The sequence below is a fragment of the Mytilus edulis genome, chromosome 5 (genome assembly GCF_963676685.1).
Source record: "Mytilus edulis chromosome 5, xbMytEdul2.2, whole genome shotgun sequence".
In the NCBI taxonomy this organism is placed as follows: domain Eukaryota; kingdom Metazoa; phylum Mollusca; class Bivalvia; order Mytilida; family Mytilidae; genus Mytilus; species Mytilus edulis.
Window position 1 is genome coordinate 1,618,355 of NC_092348.1, and position 20,551 is coordinate 1,638,905.

General features: G+C 30.0%; 1 protein-coding gene across 1 annotated transcript in view; it reads left to right on the top strand.

Moving 5' to 3' along the window:
- The first annotated feature begins 410 nt into the window (after nt 1-410).
- Nucleotides 411-20,551, top strand: part of LOC139522644 (uncharacterized) — a 234,360-nt gene continuing 214,219 nt past the window's right edge. The window contains exon 1 of the mRNA XM_071316111.1: nt 411-485. Within this exon, the coding sequence (XP_071172212.1) occupies nt 411-485 (75 nt within the window). The remainder of the gene's footprint in view (nt 486-20,551) is intronic.

Consider the following 20,551-nt stretch of genomic DNA (forward strand, 5'->3'; position numbering starts at 1 on the left):
GTTCAAATAAAGTAATGGACACGGAATAACAATAAACAGATGTGATATGATCGCCAAATCGAAAAATATCTACAAGAGTTCAAATAAAGTAATGGACACGGAATAACAATAAACAGATGTGATATGATCGCCAATTCGATGAATATCTACTAGAGTTCAAATAAAGTAATGGACACGGAATAACAATAAACAGATGTGATATGATCGCCAATTCGATCAATATCTACTAGAGTTCAAATAAAGTAGAAGACACGGAATAACAATAAACAGATGTGATTTGATCGCCAATTCTATGAATATCTACTAGAGTTCAAATAAAGTAGAAGACACGGAATAACAAAAAGTAGAGGTGATATGATTGCCTTTTCGACAAATATCTACTAGAGTTCGAATAAAGTAAAAGACACGGAATGACAATAAGTAGATGTGATATGATTGCCAATTTGAAAAATATCTACCAGAGTTCAAATAAAGTGGAAGAAAAGGTATGAGACATATTTTGGCAAATTCAAAACGTTTATCAATACCTTTAAACTTACACTCTCAATTTGGCTGATTCTTTTTTGGCGATTTTGTTCTATAGTTATCAAAGGTATCAGGATTATAATTTAGTACGCCAGACGCGCGTTTCGTCTACATAAGACTTATTATTGACGCTCATATCAAAATATTTATAAAGCCGAACAAGTACAAAGTTGAAGAGCATTGAGGATCCAAAATTCCAAAAACTTTTGCCAAATACGGCTAAGGTAATCTATGCCTAGGAAAAGAAAATCCTTAGTTTTTCGAAGAATTCTAAGTTTTGTAAACAGGAAATTTATAAAAATGACCACATTATTGATATTCATGTGATACCCTCGGGGACAAAACGTCTACAAGCAGTGGCATCGACCCAGTGGTGTAAATAGTATCTACTCGCGAAAATAAACGAAAATTTGCGAGCCCGAAAATAACCCGCTATACGGTATCTGGTGAGCAACAAATATTTATGGGAAGGGACATAGGGAACGGGTGGTTTGAGTAGTCGAACTACTGTACCTCTAGCCTATCATCACTGACTTCGAATCCCACATCGAGTAGTTGCTCTCGAATCCAAACTTAATTAAAATGAACAGTCAGTTTTCAGATCGAAGGTCGGTTGTTTTCTTCGGTCATTCCCTGATTACTCCACCAATAAAAACTGACTGCCACGAAAGTGCCGTTAAACAACCATCTATAAATAAATTAATAAATCATAATTATGGATTAAAACAAAACTTTACAACAAAAGAGGTGATTTCAGCTTCCCAATTGTGAACTTTTCATTTCTGTGTGTAAACATTACAATAACGCCTACATACGAAGTATTTATCTTCCAGTAGATACAATATGTAATGGCTTGTCTTTCCTTAAAGGATTTCCTTAATAGAGAAGTGCTACTCACAAGGAAGTTATTTAACAAAGAGTTTCAAGTGGTGATTTGAAATCGTTCCTTCTTTAATAGGGACAGCATCAAAAGTTGGTTGACTGTTTCGAATATTTTACAGATGATGAAATAACCTCCAGGTTTTGGTGGGTTTTGTGCTGCTCAGTCTAGTTGTTTATGTTGTGAATTGAGTACTGTTTTATTAAGTTATGGTTTTGTACTTTTATTTTCGAATCGAACAGTCCCTTTGGTATCTATTGCTTCTCATACAGATTTAGGAATTTTAGTTTAAATAAGTGTTGCACCAATATATTTATTCGATTAAAGTTAACTCAGAACATTTGACTGCTAATTTACAACGACCATGAGTAATTTTGTATGTTATGCAATTGTTTGTTTTATACAGTGCAATGGAGAAAGGAGATGTTTCATTGTAATGAACATTTTGATATAATCACATTTCTTGGCCTGTAAATTTTAACATTTGATTCAATTGATTCAATTTGGATAAATATCAATTTATAAAGCAATTTTATTTATTACTTATGTGTTTGGATGGTCCGTTGACGTTTAAAAAGGGAGACTAGTCTCTGTAGAAATGTTTAATCATATTTCATTAATCGTGTGTAAGAATTTCCTGATCTCTAAACACAGGTACGATGAACATGTAAAATGTTTTGTCAGTTTAAAGTTTTGGTCATTCAATACGGTCATCTTGATTTGAACATTAATATCAGACAGAATTATCTGTTTATCGTACCTCCTATAGATTTATGGGGATATGATTGGTTAAGGGATTACACGTAGTGACTATATATGTATAATATAAGATGGCCTAAAAATACATGGTTAGCTACCATATAGGATAAGAAACCTTATGGGGTTAGTAAGGAGTTACTTCCCTTTTAAACAAAAAATGAAAGCTAAAAGACCTTAAAGGTTTTAACAGATAAAGAAACCGATGATGAACGATTAAAATACATTCATTAAACAGATTTAAAGCTAACAAATTGATATTGTTGGCTTTTGTTTCTTGTATAGACAAATGGAAGTAGGTTTTTATTACTAAGTATTGAAGACTTAATCTTCCTCTTCTATTGCATGGGTATCCTTCCAGTTGTTTGTTGAACTTCAGTGTATCTGTTGTATCGTTGTTATCTGCTTATAGTTGATGTGTTTCCCTCAGTTTTAGTTTGTAACCCGGATTTGGTTTCTCTCAATCGACTGATGACTTTTAAACAGCGGTATACTACTGTTGCCTCTTTTTTTATAATCATCTGTATTTCCCATATTGTTGTTGAAAAAATAAAAAAAAATCCTTTTTGAATTTCGTCGGAGTTCAGTATTTTTGTGAATTTACTTATCATCGATATTAAGATTTAAACAGTATTTTAGTCTCACAAAACACACTATTTCTTGCTATACGTATTTGAATTTACATTGCTTAGAATAATGTAAATAAAACTCTCTCAAATATTAAATATTTAAATGACTTGATGCTCATAAAATAGAAGACAGCAGAATTAAAAAAAATCACACCAGAGAGAAAAGCCTTGAATATGTCAAAGGTGATAGTAATGAAATATGAGGTGTAATAATTTGAAGGATAACTGGTATACCATCCTGTTTTTTTTTTCTAGGGGAACGAAAACAACACGTTATAAATTGTATGCATCAGGAATACTCAAATATAAATAATTGAAAGCCAAGGATGTACAAAAATCGAAACAACTGCAAAGCTATATAACCAAAGGAAGTTATCTAAAATTGTCTAATCAACCGACGATCAACTTTCCTTTAAAATGAATGAACGAAGAATGGAGTTAATACACTTAGAAAGGCAAACCAACGACACAAATGATTAAAAGGTATCTATGGGAAACATTAATATATATCTACTAACGTTATTACCATTCAACCATAAATTGTAGGACAAAGGTGATTCAACAATTAATTATACCATATCAGGAAAGACATGAAATGAAATGTAACAGATATATCAACAGTAATTTATACAAAGTACTAAGCATGATGTAAAGGAACGCAAGTTCACGCTAACTGTCATATAAATAAGTCGTTTTAAGAAGGGATACTACTCGGCTCCAAATATTGTATAATAAACAAAAAATTATATGGCTTGAATGTCAAAGCAATTATTAATTTTTTATTGGGCAATTCATTGAAAACTAAGAAAACAAACTTATATCATTTGATGGGGATTTTTACTGCATGAAACAATTAAGAAGTTGACGTTAATACAACAACTGACCTTACATAAACAATACAGAAACATAAAACTATTACCTTAATGAAATTTTCATCAACATATATATATAAGAATAAGTTAGAACAACAAAACGGAGGAGCATTTAGGGCTAGACTGAGAACGTCTTAATGGGGGCACCTTGATGAAAATCGAAAGTAGAACATTTTAATACCACTTTGGTAGCTGTTTGTGTATGATCCACATCAATATTTTTAGATAAATACATTGTACTTTATTTAAACAGGATATATCTGGAGTGAGACAAGTAAATATTATGCCTCACCACTTCTACTTTTGTAACACTTTTTAGCACATGAGACAAAGTCCAGATGTGATAAAAAGAGTATTTAATTAGCTGTAGGTCAGTATAAGGGGACTTATTACACCTTTTTACAAAGTATGAGTAGAAGCTGCAAGTTCTTGAATATCGAATAAGTTCGGAAATGCATGTGAAGTTGGTATATTGCTACTAAGGTGGCGGAAATTTATAATTTTCAAAATTAAAATCGTCTCGTTTGTCATAGATTCTGGTACTGAGATGACTGTATATGTCAAATTCGATATATAAGTCTAAAAATTAGGCGGAGGAAGCAGTGTCTTTTGTTTCTTTAATTTCTAGGTCTGGGGATATATTAATGGAACCAAATCAGAAAAGTTCGAATTGTTAATGGAAACAACATCATCAATATATGAAAGTGAAATTAAATAAACTGGCTTCTTTGATCTTCTTGTTACTGACAAATGTCTGAAGGAACATAAGAAGAGGTCGGAAAGGAGAGGCGCACAATTCGTTACCATAGGAATGCCGACAATTTTGTTAAAAAAGGCTAACTCAAAATTAAACAAAGAACTTTGCAGAAAAAGTTGTCGAAATGAAAACAAAATATGAAACAAAAAAAAAGGAAAAACAAACAAATAAAGGCAAACAGACAGTATAGAAATTATAAAAAGAGCTGTAGGATATTGTTTTGTGGAATGGTTATAAAACTTGAATGATTAAATGGATTCTAAATACTACTAAAATAATTGCCAGAAAGGATCAGACAGTCTTCTTTGTAACCAAAAGAAAACTTTCATAAAAGTAAAAAGTAAAATCACAAAAATACTGAACTCCGAGGAAAAATAAAATCGAAAAGTCCCTAATCACATGGCAAAACCAAAAGACAAAACACATAAAACACGAATGGACAACATATGTTGTATTCCTGACTTGGTACAGGCATTTTCAAATGTAGAAAATAGTGGATTAAACCTGGTTTTATAGCGCTAAACCTCTCACTTTGTACGACATTCTCATCAAATTCCGTTATATTTATAACGATGCGTGAACTCAACAGACATAATCAATAAAATAGTCAAAATGTGGGTACATCAGTCGTCACCGTGTTACAATTTTACAAAAAACACAAAAGCAAAAAGATAAAAAGACAGAGTAAGGATCGTTTAAGAAAATGGCTTTGAAATTATTTTGTTCATGCCTTTTGATTTTCAACAGAAGAACTTGTAAAAAGAATGATTATGTTATCATTGCATTTAATTTGGATGAACAAATTGTTCATTTGAAATATGACATATGCAGAAATTAAGATAATAGTAATTTATACATGTTATAATGCAATACTAGGGATCACAATGCCATTATAGAGTCTTTCGGTAACGGAAGTGTCTCCTTGTGTGAAGATTAAAGGCCCCATAAGCTTATTAGGACATATGTAGAAAAACACCTATTTACCTCCCCATTCTGTGTATTTCCTTTGTTGAAAGGTCATTAATTAGAATACAATAATCATGTACATATATCATATATCAGATGTGAGCGCTCAAAGGTTCTTTGTTAAGTAGAGCCCTGTAAAAAGTGTAAAAAAAGGCCATAAAAAATAAAGAAAAAAAGAGATCGTTTCAAGTATTAATCAAAATCATCAATTTTGTCAAAAACACAAATGTTTAGAAATGCAATATTTTTTTAACATAATTAAAACTTATTTAACTTCGTGAGTTATTACCTCTGAAATCAGTATATAGATATCGAATGCTACTAAAATAATGTCAAAAGAGAGTAAGTCTTTCTTTAAAAAAAAAGATGAAATAATAAACAAAGAGAGAGAGAGAGAGATAGAGAGAGAGAGAGAGAGAGAGAGAGAGAGAGAGAGAGAGAGAGAGAGAGAGAGAGAGAGAGAGAGAGAGAGAGAGAGAGAGAGAGAGAGAGAGAGAGAGAGAGAGACCTTCCAGGAAGTATTTTTCAGAGTAATCAAAGATAAGCTCAAAGGCTAATAAGGACAAATGTACGGAATACACATACCTACCCCGGCATACTGCCTGCTTCCTTCGATGAAATGTCACCAACTAAAAGACAATTACAATGTGTTATAGTTCTGGTTTTCAATACAGGAAGTATTGCCAAGGTGTGATTAAAGAGGAGCTCATATGCTTATAAGGACACATGTACGGAATACACCTACCTATCCCGGCATACTGCCTGCTCCCTTTGATGAAAGGTCATTGATTAGAATGCACCTACTTAATCAAGTATTATGGCTGTTCCCTTAGATGAAATGTCATTGATTAGATCACAATTTACATGTTTTATAGTTTTGGTTTTCATAACAGGAAGAATAGTCTAGGTGTGATCAACTCTGTACTTGTTTGGCTTTATAAATATTTTAATATGAGCGTCACTGATGAGTCTTAAATAGACTAAACGCGCGTCTGGCGTACTAAATTATAATCCTGGTACCTTTGATAACTATTTTTTCCTTCATAACAAGATATATGTTTTTCTTTTACAAATATATATGTACATGTTTTTCATTATCATTGAAACATCTAAAGAGATTAATATCAAATGTCACACACATTCTTCTTTGCATTGTCCTATCGTTTGATGTGTTTAAGCTTTTGATATTGCCATTTCATAAGGGGCTTTCCTTTATTGGTTTTTCCTCGGAGTTTAGTTTTTTTGTTATTTTTTTCCCCATCAGTTCCTTTTTATCAAATTATTTTTTTAACCGAACTTCATTTAACATTGACAGATTGATAGAAAATTATTCTGCCTGGAAGTATTTTATTACAATGTACATGTATATTAGAATCACACTACCCCTTAGTGATATGAGATACATATTGTCAATTTCGATTTATGAGTTTTACTGTCCATCTGGTATCTTTCGCCCTACCGTGTCAAAGATGCGCAAGAATTTTTTGCTAACTAAGATTCATATCAGATATAATTTAATCTTCATTTCGCAATACTGTTTACAAATAACCTGACTGGCTGATATTTAAAAGGACATTTATTATAATATAGACTTTAGATAACAGACAAACTTTAATGACTGGTTATGTGTAAACATTTGGACAAAACTTCCGGTTTAATAAACTCTGCTTAACGTCATGACATATACCATTACTTTCCAAGCTTTTATTGCTTCAAATATTTAATGTCACGGTCTTCGATTTTTTTTTATAGAAAAAGACATTACTAACAAACATATTTTTTTTACTAGATCTCTTCAAGCAGAACCAAACATCATCAAAGTTCCAACTACATACTGGCTTCCAAAGCTGCACAAAACACCTTCCATAATAGATTTCTTTTATTTTCAGTCTTTTGTTCCAATTCCAAACTGTATATTTTGATATACATATAAAACATCCAATTGGTATCCTCAAAATCCCAAAGGATGTATTCTTCTTACATGTCAGGCTCGTTCAGTCTCATTGAAATCTCGTTCTGGAAGTATTTCCATATATGTGATATAAGTGGAAAATAGCAATGAATTTGATATGGTTATATTTATAAATTTACTGTTCACAAAATTTAGAATTTTTGAAATACTAAGGCCTTTCTTCCTCAGGCATATATTACCTTAGCTGTATTTAGCAAAACTTTTAGGAATTTTGGTCCTCAATGCTCTTCAAGTTCGTACTTTATTTGGCCTTTTTAACTTTTTGGGATTCGAGTGTCACTGATGAGTCTTTTGTAGACGAAACGCGCGTATATACAAAATTTAGTCCTGGTATCTATGAGGAGTTTATTTGATAATTATTATCAAACTTAACTCAGTGAAAAAATTGTGTATTTCCAGTAAGCAGTTTTTCAGTAATGAAATTTTCAAATTTTATTACTAATCAAGTCAGACTTTTTTAGTGAAATTTTGAGAAAAAAATGGGTGAGGGGTACAAAAAATAATTTTACCAGAAACATAAACATCCAATATAACTTTCTCTTTTCAAATTTCATAGATATGTTGGTTTTTTTTTCAATCATTTATAACAAGGAAGTTGAAAAAATATGCATTTTGTTCTTTAAACAGGGAAAAATCACAAACTTACAAAATTGACAACATGGTAAATTTGACATCAAAATATGATAAAACGTTCTTATATTAACACCTACCTATAGTTTTTTTTTAAGTAAAATTTATTCAGATTGGTCCCCTTCATCTTTATTGAGAGTATGAAAAAAAGTTTAATTGTGCAACTGTGATTTTGTTTACGATAATAGCCCAAAAATGGGTAAAAATTGATGAAAAATGGAAAAATCATCAAAATTGGGTACTTTCAGCGGGCCGTAGCAAAAAAAGAAGCGCACCACCATATGATTTTTTCTTCATCAAATATCTTTTTACAGTCATATAAACACAAAAATCAGGTTTAGAAAAAAAGTTTAATTCTAGAAATTTTTGTCTCCTCAGAGGTGTACATCCTTAAGGTCATAATTAGAAATATCAAATAAAAGAAATATTTTGATTGGAACAGGTTGTGATTTGATAAATTCAATTGAATTTTTACGATAACATTTTTTGTTTGTATAGAACATCCATATATTGCCGAGTTGTCGATTACCAAAGTGAATAGACATGGTCATGTATGGTTACGAATCACAATTATGACTAACATCAGTTTTGAAAAAAATACCCGTTTTCATATAGCGACGTACCCTTGTCACCATCTAATGGTGTTCATATATAAAAACGTATTCGAATCGCCCGTGTATGTTACAATGTACTGATTTTTAACAAAATACATCTGTATTACCAAAAAAATCGTTATATCATAGTTTTCGAAGTTAGGAACTTGTCAAAACTTGAACTTTATTGTATCATCCTTGCACGGACATCATTTGTAAATATAAATCAATGTGCAGACATACGTTTATGAATTTAACATCTCATCTTTCAAAGTAATATTCTAAACAAAGCACGAAAATGTCTTCTTTAATCGCATAAGCTAACCAAACCTTCAGACATACTTATTCACAAGGTATATAGTTAGAGATATAGGGTGTGTGTTGAGATCTCAAAAAAAATGTTTGACCCCGCCGCATATTTGCGCCTGTCCGAAGTCAGGAGCCTTTGGCCTTTTTTAGTCTTGTATGTTTTGGAGTTAAGTATGACGTCCATTTTCACTGAACTAGTACACAATTTTGTTTAGGGCCAGCTGAGGACCACCTCCGGGTGCGGAATTATTTTCCGCTGCGTTGAATACTCATTGGTGGTCTTCGACTGTTGTCTGGTCTTTGGTCAAGTTTGACATGTTCCCCTTTTTCATTCTCAATTTTACATTTTACGATATTGCCAAAGCAATAAAGATTGCACATTGAGAGTTGATATAAACTAATAACTGATAGGGTGTTTGCAACGAAAATAAACATGTTGATTCAAAACCAGTTATTGTCATGATTCGGTTTATGTTCTTTTCGTCTATTTATTATGGCATGATATTATTTTAATGTTGCAGTCATTTTGTTGAACAGGTAAACATTATTGTGAATGGGCCAAGTGAATCTGACCCCTGGCTGTGAATTTTTACGCTGCGTTGAAGACCCAAGGGTTTAATTGGGCTTTTTTTGCTATCTATTCGGGTTTTGATTTGGCTTCGTTTACACTTTCGTCGTTTCCATTCATTATTCTATACGGTAATATCTTTTTATATAGGCCGTACGCTATCATTGGTTTGATACTCGAAGTCGTTTGCACTCTTGTAGATATTTATGTTTTCCACAATCATACTGTACACCCTTATTTTCATATATATAGAATTCCCTTTTACAAGTCATTGTTTTATTTTGACTGCATCTTTACTGATGCATTATTTGCCACAGATGTTATGTTTGTTATAGCTGAAACGCGCGTGGTACAAAATACAAGCCTGTTATCATTGATGAAGGTTGATTTCTTTTGCTTATGCACGAAATGCAACAGTAACTGATTTTTATGTTAGCTTTCACAATTATTATATAAGCCTAGTTTATTTGAAGTAAGTTTTGTTTGTGGGTACTGATACAAAAACATATTTGATAATTGTCTGGATTTTGATATAGAATTTACAAACAAATGCTTTTATTTTAATTCAGTTATAAATAAATACATTTCGATATACTCATTTTTGGTATTGTAACACACAGGAAAGGTATATACCTAATTGTTAATGTTAAGTTTTAATGTAATACAAACAATATTCGAACAAATATCATAAATGAATTACAATATAAAATGTATACTGAATCATAGAAATTTCATAAACGGTACCAATATTCTTATAAATCTCAACAACAGATCTAGATGTACTAAGTATAAGCTTGCTTCAGTGTCAAAATATTTCAACTTTTCCTCCTGAAGAGAAATAGCAAGAAATTCAGATTAATTAATGTAATGTTTAAAAGATCGAAATGTGTCTTTTTTCCCCTCAGATTATCGTTACCGAAGTTCAAAACAAATGAATGCATATACAATTGTAAAAATGCGATGTGGATATATCTCCTTTTTTATATACTGCGATCATTCTATACTTCAACAATGTTTGAAGCAGATGTTTAATGTTTAGAAGGAAAATGTCAACGTAGTTTAGAATTAGATTGAAAACAGCGTGCTGACTTTTTAAAAGGAACCAATGCCGTCATTTGGTTGTCGTAAACATTTATAATTAAAAAAAAAGAAATTGCAAATAAATATATGAAGGTTCTGTCGAATAATGGTTAAAATGGCATTCATTTAGAATTTAAAAAAAAAAGAAATTGCAAATAATTAAATGAATGTTCTGTCGAATATTGGTTAAAATGGCACTCATTTAAATTTAAATATGCGCGACATGAATTAAAATCAAACAATATTTTTTTTTTACATGTAATGGTGTTTTAAGACAATTTAAGTTTGAATATTTCAGAATCTGGTAAAAATATATACAAGTGATATTTTATTTGTTTTGTATTTTATTGATTAGAACGATATTCTTTTCTCTCCTTTCGACCTATTTTTTGTTATAAATTTAAAAATTAATGTGTTTTTTTTTTTTTTTGCCTGAGATAGTTTCAATGACATTTTAATTGAATCATACTAGCAATACTGTGTAATTTTCTAATTTATCAATAACTATACATACAGATATACAGTGGATATTACCTGGAACCTAAAACTAACGAGATAATGGCAGTGTTACTTTTGCAAACTAAGCATTACCAACATCTGCAGTATATTCCTCCATTGTGATGCTTTTTAACTTCGTACTTTATCTGGACTTTTTAACTTTTGGATTTCGAGCGTGACTGATGAGTCTTTTGTAGACGAAAGGCGCGTCTGGCTTAAATACGAAATGTAATCCTCATATCTATGATGAGTTTATGATACCATATTGTTGTTGGTGCCAAATATCCGAAATTTCCTGATAACAGATCACTATAGATCACCCCTAGTTTGTGGTGGGGTTCGTGTTGTTTATTCTTTAGTTTTCTATGTTGTGTCGTGTGTACTATTGTTTTTCTGTTTGTATTTTTCATTTTTAGCCATGGCGTTGTCAGTTTGTTTTAGATTTATGAGTTTGACTGTCCCTTTGGTATCTTTCGTCCCTCTTTTATATACAGGGACTCTAATAAAAACTAACAAGTAAATCTTCAAAAACATAGATACAAGAACAGTTTCCATATACCATTTACTTTCAAAATATATTATCCACACAACAATGCCTAAGTCAATGGACACAATAATTTGTACTTGTACAAATATCTGTATATACTCCTATTTTATATATATTTATAAAAAAAAAAATAAAAAAAATATGTGGCAGTGTATGATACAATACCATTAGATTGTATATACTCTGCACAAAACAAATAGAGCAATAAATTCTATATAGATTGTTGTCAATATAATATGTATAGATCAATGAAACGACTCCTTTTTTCATATGAAATAACTGGTATAGTTATATATACATATTTAATAATTTGTGTTTCAATGTACCACAATATCAATATGTGCGCTATGTCGTATAATCCTGTAAACAGAAAAGCAATAGCACTCTACTATATTTATATAGATATTTAAATTAATTACATCGCCATTTCCACACACCTGTATACAAAATGTAAACAAATCAGTTTGATCTATTTATACCTGTTTTTATATACAGATAGTTATCCTTTTTTAGTTTCCATTCATGTATTATGTCTTCTTTTTTTTAATTATTTGCATCAAGATCTCCCTAACCTGCTAAATATCTGTATAATAAAAGTCAAGCCCCGTAAACAAAATAGTTGTAATATCTGCACTGTTATCATAAGCATGCGAAAGTATTTGATAATATTCTCCCGTTGTTTTTGCTACTCGTTTATTAATGTCTTTATTTCTGAAAAGTGTTTTAAAAATATACAATTAACGAAAAAAAATTCAATACTCACCAATTTAGAAAGATATTTATTACATTCATCACATTTATATACTTCTATGTACGGTATATTAGTCTATTAAAGTTAATCCTCGTGCGAATTAATCGTTTTACATGTGAAGGTCCATATATTTTACCAGCTAACAATTCTAAATATAGAAATAGGTGGACACCTATTAAAGTCGGTCAATATGAAATTAAAACTATGTGTGTACATGTAATTATACTTAGTCTAGCAACTCACACAGTCAAAGCTAAAACTGTCATTAGAGATGCACATATGATTGTACTTTTATCTCTAAATTCTGTATATATTTGTATGTATATTCTGCTTTTTATATTTGAAATACATGTATCAAATACTTTTTTAAAAACAAACCAAGATGTCACTTAATCCATTGCATATATGTTCTTTAAATTGTCAGGGGTTAAGAAAATATGAAAAAAGAATTAGACTAAAAGAATAGATAAAACAACAAAAATGCAACATAATATTTTTACAAGAAACACATTTTTCAAACAATTCAATAGATAAAGAATTACGGGAGATTTATATCATAGTTTTGGAAGCACACAATCAAGAGGTGTTTCGATTTATATCAACCAAAAAATTAAATATGAAATCGTAGATAAATATGAAGATCAAGACGGAAGAATTGTTTTAATCAACACAGAAATTGATAAAAATATATTTACCTTTGTGAACCTTTATGCCCCAAACACACGTAATGATAGAAATATATTCTTTAAAAAAGCTTTAAGTGTCATTGAAAAATATAGCCACGGTATAATTATCATAGACGGTGATATGAATAAAATGCTTAATATAAAAGATAGAAAAAGTAATAAAAAAGATCAACAAAAAATAAAAAATAAGACAAATGGGCTAAAAACTCTGATAACGAAAAACTAAAAGTTATAGATATATGGAGAGCAATAAATCCAAATAAAACGCAATATACCTGGAAAAGAAAAAATAATGAAGTAGCTAGTAGAATTGATTATTTTCTAGTAGTCAAGATGTGAGACCAAGAGTACTCAGCACTGATATACGACCTGCTACTATTCAATATACAGATCACTTAGCGATTTCACTTAAAATTAATCATTGTCAAGGGAACAAAGGAAAGGGATACTTCAAATTAAACAACATTATTCTTAATGACGAATCATACAAACTAAAAATAAATAATTTGAAAGATAAATATGAAAAATTAAGAAATAAAAAAAGTCTAGCAATCGTGTGGGGTCTCTAAAATTTAAGTAAGAGAGAAAACCATAGAACATTGTAAATTAAAAGCTAAACAGAAAAGAGACGAAATTACAAAACTCGAACAAAAACTTAAACTTTTGAATGAAATTCATAACAACCTGGATGGAAAAAATAATAATTTGCCAAATATAATAGATTCAATAAATAAAACAGAAGAAACGCTACAAACTCTATATTCAGATAAAATAAAAGGGGCACAAATAAGAGCACGAGTTAAGGTAGTACGGGAGTCTAAAATAAAAATGATAGAATTTGTTCATACTTTGCCAAAACGTTGTATCTATTGATACATGTTGAAAAATATAATAAAAATGATAGGTCACCGCACGTTTTCTAAAGCTACAGGACGGGACAAAATGACACATTTTGTATGGATTATACAGGAAAAAACATCATTTTGTGATTAGAAACAAAACAAAATGATAGAATTGTTAAATACTTCAGGAAAAGATTTTTTCCGGCTAAAATACAAAATAGGAAAATTCCATACAGAATCCTTCAGAAAATGCACTTTTTTAGAGTTACCTCCCCTTAAAATGCCAATTTAAAAAAAAATAAAAACAACCAAAAATAATTAACATTTGCAAAATTATCAATATTTAGAAGTTATATTCTTATAAATTGGTACTTTTAAATGAAAATGTACATTAAACATCTGCATTCCTGCATCAAATTTTGCTAACTTGATGGAAAATCTGGACCTTTGATTCTCGGTTTTTTACAATCCAAGATGGAGGAAGACACCCATACCACCTTAAATGGATAGAAGAGGGCGAAAAAAATACAAAATATTTCTTGGGATTAGAAAAATCAAGACAAACAAGGAAAAACATTACTGCTATAAGGGACAGTAAAGGAGAAATAACAGAAGATCAAGGCAAAATATTAGAAACGGGGAGAAATTATTATGTCAATTTATATAAGTCAACTAACCCTGATTTAAGAGAAATTGAAAATTGTATTGAAAAAACTAAAATAAATTACAAATTAAGTACACAAGAAGGTAATGAAATTGACGGCAACCTGACAATAGAGGAATGTACACAATCTGTTTTTAAAATGAAACTTAATAAAACACCAGGTATCGATGGTCTCTCAATTGAATTTTATAGAGCTTTCTGGTCCAACTTACAAAACTTTGCTGTAGATGTTTTTAATAATTGCTATGAAAAAAAAGAATTGACAAAGTCTCAGAAACTAGGATTAATTACTCTTATATACAAGAAAAACGACCCATTAAATTTAGATAATTATAGACCAAATACCGTACTAAACGTAGATACCAAAATTATAGCATACTCTCTTGCACAAAGACTGAAACCAATATTGCATAAAATCATTCATAGTGATCAAAACGGTTATGTAAAAAACAGATATATTGGATTCAATATTAGACAAATCCAAGGTATTATAGATTATTCGGAAAAATTCAATGTACATGGAGCAATCCTTTTTTTAGACTTCACAAAGGCATTTGACTCGCTAGAATGGGAATTCATGTATTGTTCTTAAAAGAAATTTGGTTTCCAGGATTCTCTTTTGAGGTGGATAAATACTTTATACACAGATATGAAGGGTTGCATATAAAATAATGACTGGATTTCAAGACCCTTTCAACATTGAGCGCGGAATCCGTCAAGGGTGTCCCGCGAGTTCTATAATTTTCGTAATTGCTGTTGAAATTTTAGCTAGTAGATTAAGACAACATAAAAGTTTTAAAGGTTTTCAAATTAAACAAGATAATAAAACCCATACCTTAAAATTAAGGCAGCTTGCAGACGACACCATTTTATTTTTAAATTCAAAACAAGAAGTGTCATTAACTTTGAATATTATAGAAATTTTTGGATCACTTTCAGGCCTAAAGCTTAACCGAAATAAAACAGAAGGAATATGGCTCGGCAATTTAAAGTCCTGCAAAGATAAGGTTGAAACATTAATTTTACACAAAAACCTATAAAAGTTTTGGGAATATACTTTGGACTTAATAAAAATGAGTATAAAAAATTAAACTTGCAACGACAATACGAAAAATCTGAAAAAATAATTAAAGATTGGAATAAAAGAAATTTAACTATATTAGGTAAGATAACTCTTGTTAAATCATTAATCTTACCGAATATTACTTACGTTGCATCTGTAACCGAAATTGATAACGAATACCTAGCAAAATTTAAAAAATTGATATACAGTTTTATATGGAATAATAAATCAGGAAAAGTTAAAAGGGATATAATAAGTAAAAATTACCATGATGGCGGGCTCAAAATGATAAACATAGATCAATATCTAGAAGCGATAAATATTAGTTATGTAAAAAAATTTATCGATAACGAAGATCTATCACCCAATTGGAAAGTCTTACCAAAATTTTATTTTGATAAATTTGGACAAGAATTCCTTGTATTTAAAATGAATTTCAACAATATTAATTTGGTCTATAAACTGAAAGAACTAATTCCACAATTTTACTTAAGAATAGTCATATCATGGATAAATTCAAAATCTGAAAAAGAATCAGATCATCTATCATATAAACAAATTAGACAGCAGCTTATATGGGGCAATAAAAATATCAATTTAAACGGTAAATGTCTCATTTTCAAAAACTGGATAAACAGTAAAATTATTTTTTTTAATGACATTATTGATAATAAAGGAAAATTTAATCAAAACATGATCTTAGATAAACTTTCCTGTCATGCTAACTGGTTTTCAGAATATTCTAAATTAATGAAAGCAATACCAACACAGTGGTTACAAGAGCTAAGTAAAAAAGAATCAATAAAAACAAATTTGCCATTGACTCCGAATATAAATTAAAAGATAAAAAAGGAAAAATGGTATCACTTAAAAACATTTCCTCCAAAGACATCTTCATCTCCCTCTTCAATAGATATTATGAAAAACCAATAGGATTTCAAAAATGGGACAACATATTTACCTTGGAAAACAACACAAACAAAAGACAACAAATGCTAAATTATATCTTTTATTATATACAAGATAATAAATTCAAAATGTTAAGATGGAAATTTCTGCACTACATTTTACCAACCAAACAATTACTTTTCTCTTGGAAAATAACTAAAACTCCGCTATGTAATATTTGTGATGTCATCGAAGATTATGAGCACTACTTTTTAAAATGCAAATTTCTGAAATCATTTTGGGATCAAATAAAACTATTACTTGATAAACTTAAAATAGGACATCATATCATATCAATTAAATCACTTTTGTACGGATACAAAATAAACGATACAAGTTATTACAGTATTAATGATTTAATAACAATTATTCTTTTTACTGTATACAAAGGATTCTATATATCCGAACAAAAAAGAAAACAAATTAATATGTTTGAAATTTTCAAAAAAGAATTTCTTCAATAGTACGAAATATTGATAAATAAAGAAGGCAAATATGAAAATTTCCATAATCTGGTTGCAGCAAAAATTTAATTAATTAATTTATAATACATCATGTTATCATATTTCTATTCCGTTACATACATGTCATTATTACTATATATATATTGTGCACTAACAAGTACTAACTTATCAATGAAATGCTATATACTAACGTTAACGAGGCCGGGATAAGGTACCGGTACTTCATGTATCTCTAACAAATGTAAAATTCAAATAAAACATTATAATTTCAAAAAAAAAAATAATAAAAAAATAAAAACTAACGCTTACGTTTAATCCTGCGTCCTGTCTTTGGTAGTAATACATGCGCCATACTGACGTGATTGTCCGGCATAGAAAGTGTGTGAAAAAGATGACAAAATCATTTCATGAACAACTTTCCTAAGGTTGCACAAAACGGAGCAGAGACCTATCTTGTTATCCCTCTACTGCATGAGTTTTTTTAGTTTTCAGTTTTCTGTCTTGTACGTATCATAATTTGTAGTTAGTGTCAGAATGATTGGTTTCTTGCACGTATTTGACTTTTTTTATTTCTTTAGCCGCCGCTATTTTTCCTTCCAATATTTCAAGTTAACATGAGTACGGTTGGATAACATTATGTACTGATGGTTGATAGATATTTAAATGTGTTTTTTAATTGGTAGATTTTATAAATCAAGAGGGTGTTATGTTCATTGTCCTTTGGGCAGAGAAAATATGTTTATAGAAAACAACTTGTTTTGCCCATGTTTTAACTTTGATTGTTTCATATTCTTTGTATATGTTTTTTTAAGCTGAAAATTGAAGGAATAAATGGTAATAGTGTTTGTTTCAATTGGGTATATCTACAAACATTTATTCTTCAGTATGTTTCTGGTCCTATCTTTAACCATTGAACAAATATTAAAGCTGTCCAATAAAACGCATTTCGACCACCTCTTCTTTTAGACAAATGCACAAGGTGATGTTCTAGTAATGCACGTTATATTAGATAACACCATAAATATGTACAAAACAAACCAGATTTATATTTTAGCCATGAAAGCATAGTTCTAATATTAATTGTACTTGGCTTGAAAGTAATTTTTTTAATTTAGATTATGTTTTTTTTCTTTTTTTAACATTCATAAATTCTTCATTGCACTCTTTGGTGTTTTAACAAATTACTTAATGTACAGCATTACATCAAGTATCCCTGTTACATACAATTATAACTGATATCCAGGGAGAATATACAGTAAAACTTATCTTATTTTATATATAGACATTTAATACATTTCTATTTTCTATCATTACTTTATAAATAAAGATAATATCATATAAAAGCTTATCGAAGTACTTAAAGATGTTACTGCTGGTGGACGTTTCGTCCCCGAGGGTATCACCAGCCCAGTAGTCAACATTTCGGTGTTGACATGAATATCAATAATGTGGTCATTTTAATAAATTTCCTGTTTACAAAACATTGAAGTTTACGAAAAACTAAGGATTTTCTTATCCCAGGCATAAATCACCTTAGCCGTATTTGGCACAACTTTTTGGAATTTTAGATCCTCAATGCTCTTCAACTTTGAACTTGTTTGGCTTTATAAATATTTTGATATGAGCGTCACTGATGAGTCTTATGTAGACGAAACGCGCGTCTGGCGTACTAAATTATAATCCTGGTACCTTTGATAACTATTTACACCACTGGTTCGATACCACTGCTGGTGGACGTTTCGTCCCCGAGGGTATCACCAGCCCAGTAGTCAACATTTCGGTGTTGACATGAATATCAATAATGTGGTCATTTTAATAAATTTCCTGTTTACAAAACATTGAATTTTACGAAAAACTAAGGATTTTCTTATCCCAGGCATAAATTACCTTAGCCGTATTTGGCACAACTTTTTGGAATTTTGAATCCTCAATGCTCTTCAACTTTGAACTTGTTTGGCTTTATAAATATTTTGATATGAGCGTCACTGATGAGTCTTATGTAGACGAAACGCGCGTCTGGCGTACTAAATTATGATCCTGGTACCTTTGATAACTTTTTACACCACTGGGTCGATACCACTGCTGGTGAACGTTTCGTCCCCGAGGGTATCACCAGCCCAGTAGTCAACATTTTGGTGTTGACATGAATATCAATTTGTTAATTCGTACCTTTGGATTAATACAATTCTTTGGAAGTGTTTGTTAATACTTAAGAATGGTAAGTAAAGTATTTTTTTTGTTTGTTTCTTATAAGCTTTTGTCATGATTTTTGATTTTACAAATTTGACCCAAATTTTATTACCTGTGAACAGTCTGTGACCTGTCTGTGACCTTTATATTGTAAACATTAGAATTATCCTTATTATTCTTATATATAATATGTTCATATAGTTTCACATAAAAAAAAACATCACTAAACATATGAAAATGTACATAATCTTTGTTGTACAGATATGATAGGATACATGTTGAATATTGTCTAAAAACTATTTATTTTTTTACTTTTATCCCCCCTTTTCTTTCCAAATTAATTTTATACTTCACTTTCATGCATACATAACTTACATACCTACATACATGCATTCACACTTACATATATATTCATTCATACATATGCTCTAGTTACATACATACATTGTCACACATATAACATGTATAACGACCTTTACAGAAAGATGCATTCACTTACATTGAACATGTATCTACATGTGTTTTCATACATTTGTTGTACATAGACACCTATACTTATATTATAGTAGCATATTTTTGTACTGGTCCACTGGTGAAATATTGAAAACAAGTACACAATATTAACATTCTAGAACATACATTCTGTTTTTTTCCAAAAGTTAATTTTGTTTATTTCAAGATCTGCAACACTTTTTTTAACATTTTGTTTATTTCCATATTGGCCGTATAATATAATTCAACTGTACTCGAGATTTCATATTTAAAAATTTTCACTATGGCTATTTGTTTGGCCTTATTATTGGATTTATAATTTGATTTATAGACTGAAAAAAACATTAAGCTCAACAAGTGATTGAGTCCAAAATAAGCATCATCATGAATCTTGTATCCTATTACTAGAGAGTGTAGGCTTATAACATGTTTGTCAATACCTAGTTTGTTAAATATATCTCTCATTGATCTCCAGAAGTTTGTGTTATATGTTTGTAGTTGTATTGTTCATTACAATATGAACAAAGGCTGTTTTCAGAAATTTTCCATTGAAATAATAGCTCTTTATTTGCCAAGATGAAGTGCATTAATTTCCACCTGAACATCTTAATTTTATTATCTTTTAAGTATTCAAAAGTGAATTTTATCTTGTCTTTGAGTTCACTATTTATATTTTCTGTATGTAATATCTTTTCACATTTCAAAAAAACCAATGGGTGTTTCTGTTTTTATTCTACTTTGCACTATCTTATAGTTATCTTTATTATTAATGCCCAGTATATCCTCATGGTCTCTTAGTCTAATTTTTTCTCGGTTAATATTTACTTTAGTTTTGAATGATCTCTCAGTTTTAAGCTTCTCCTCTCAGT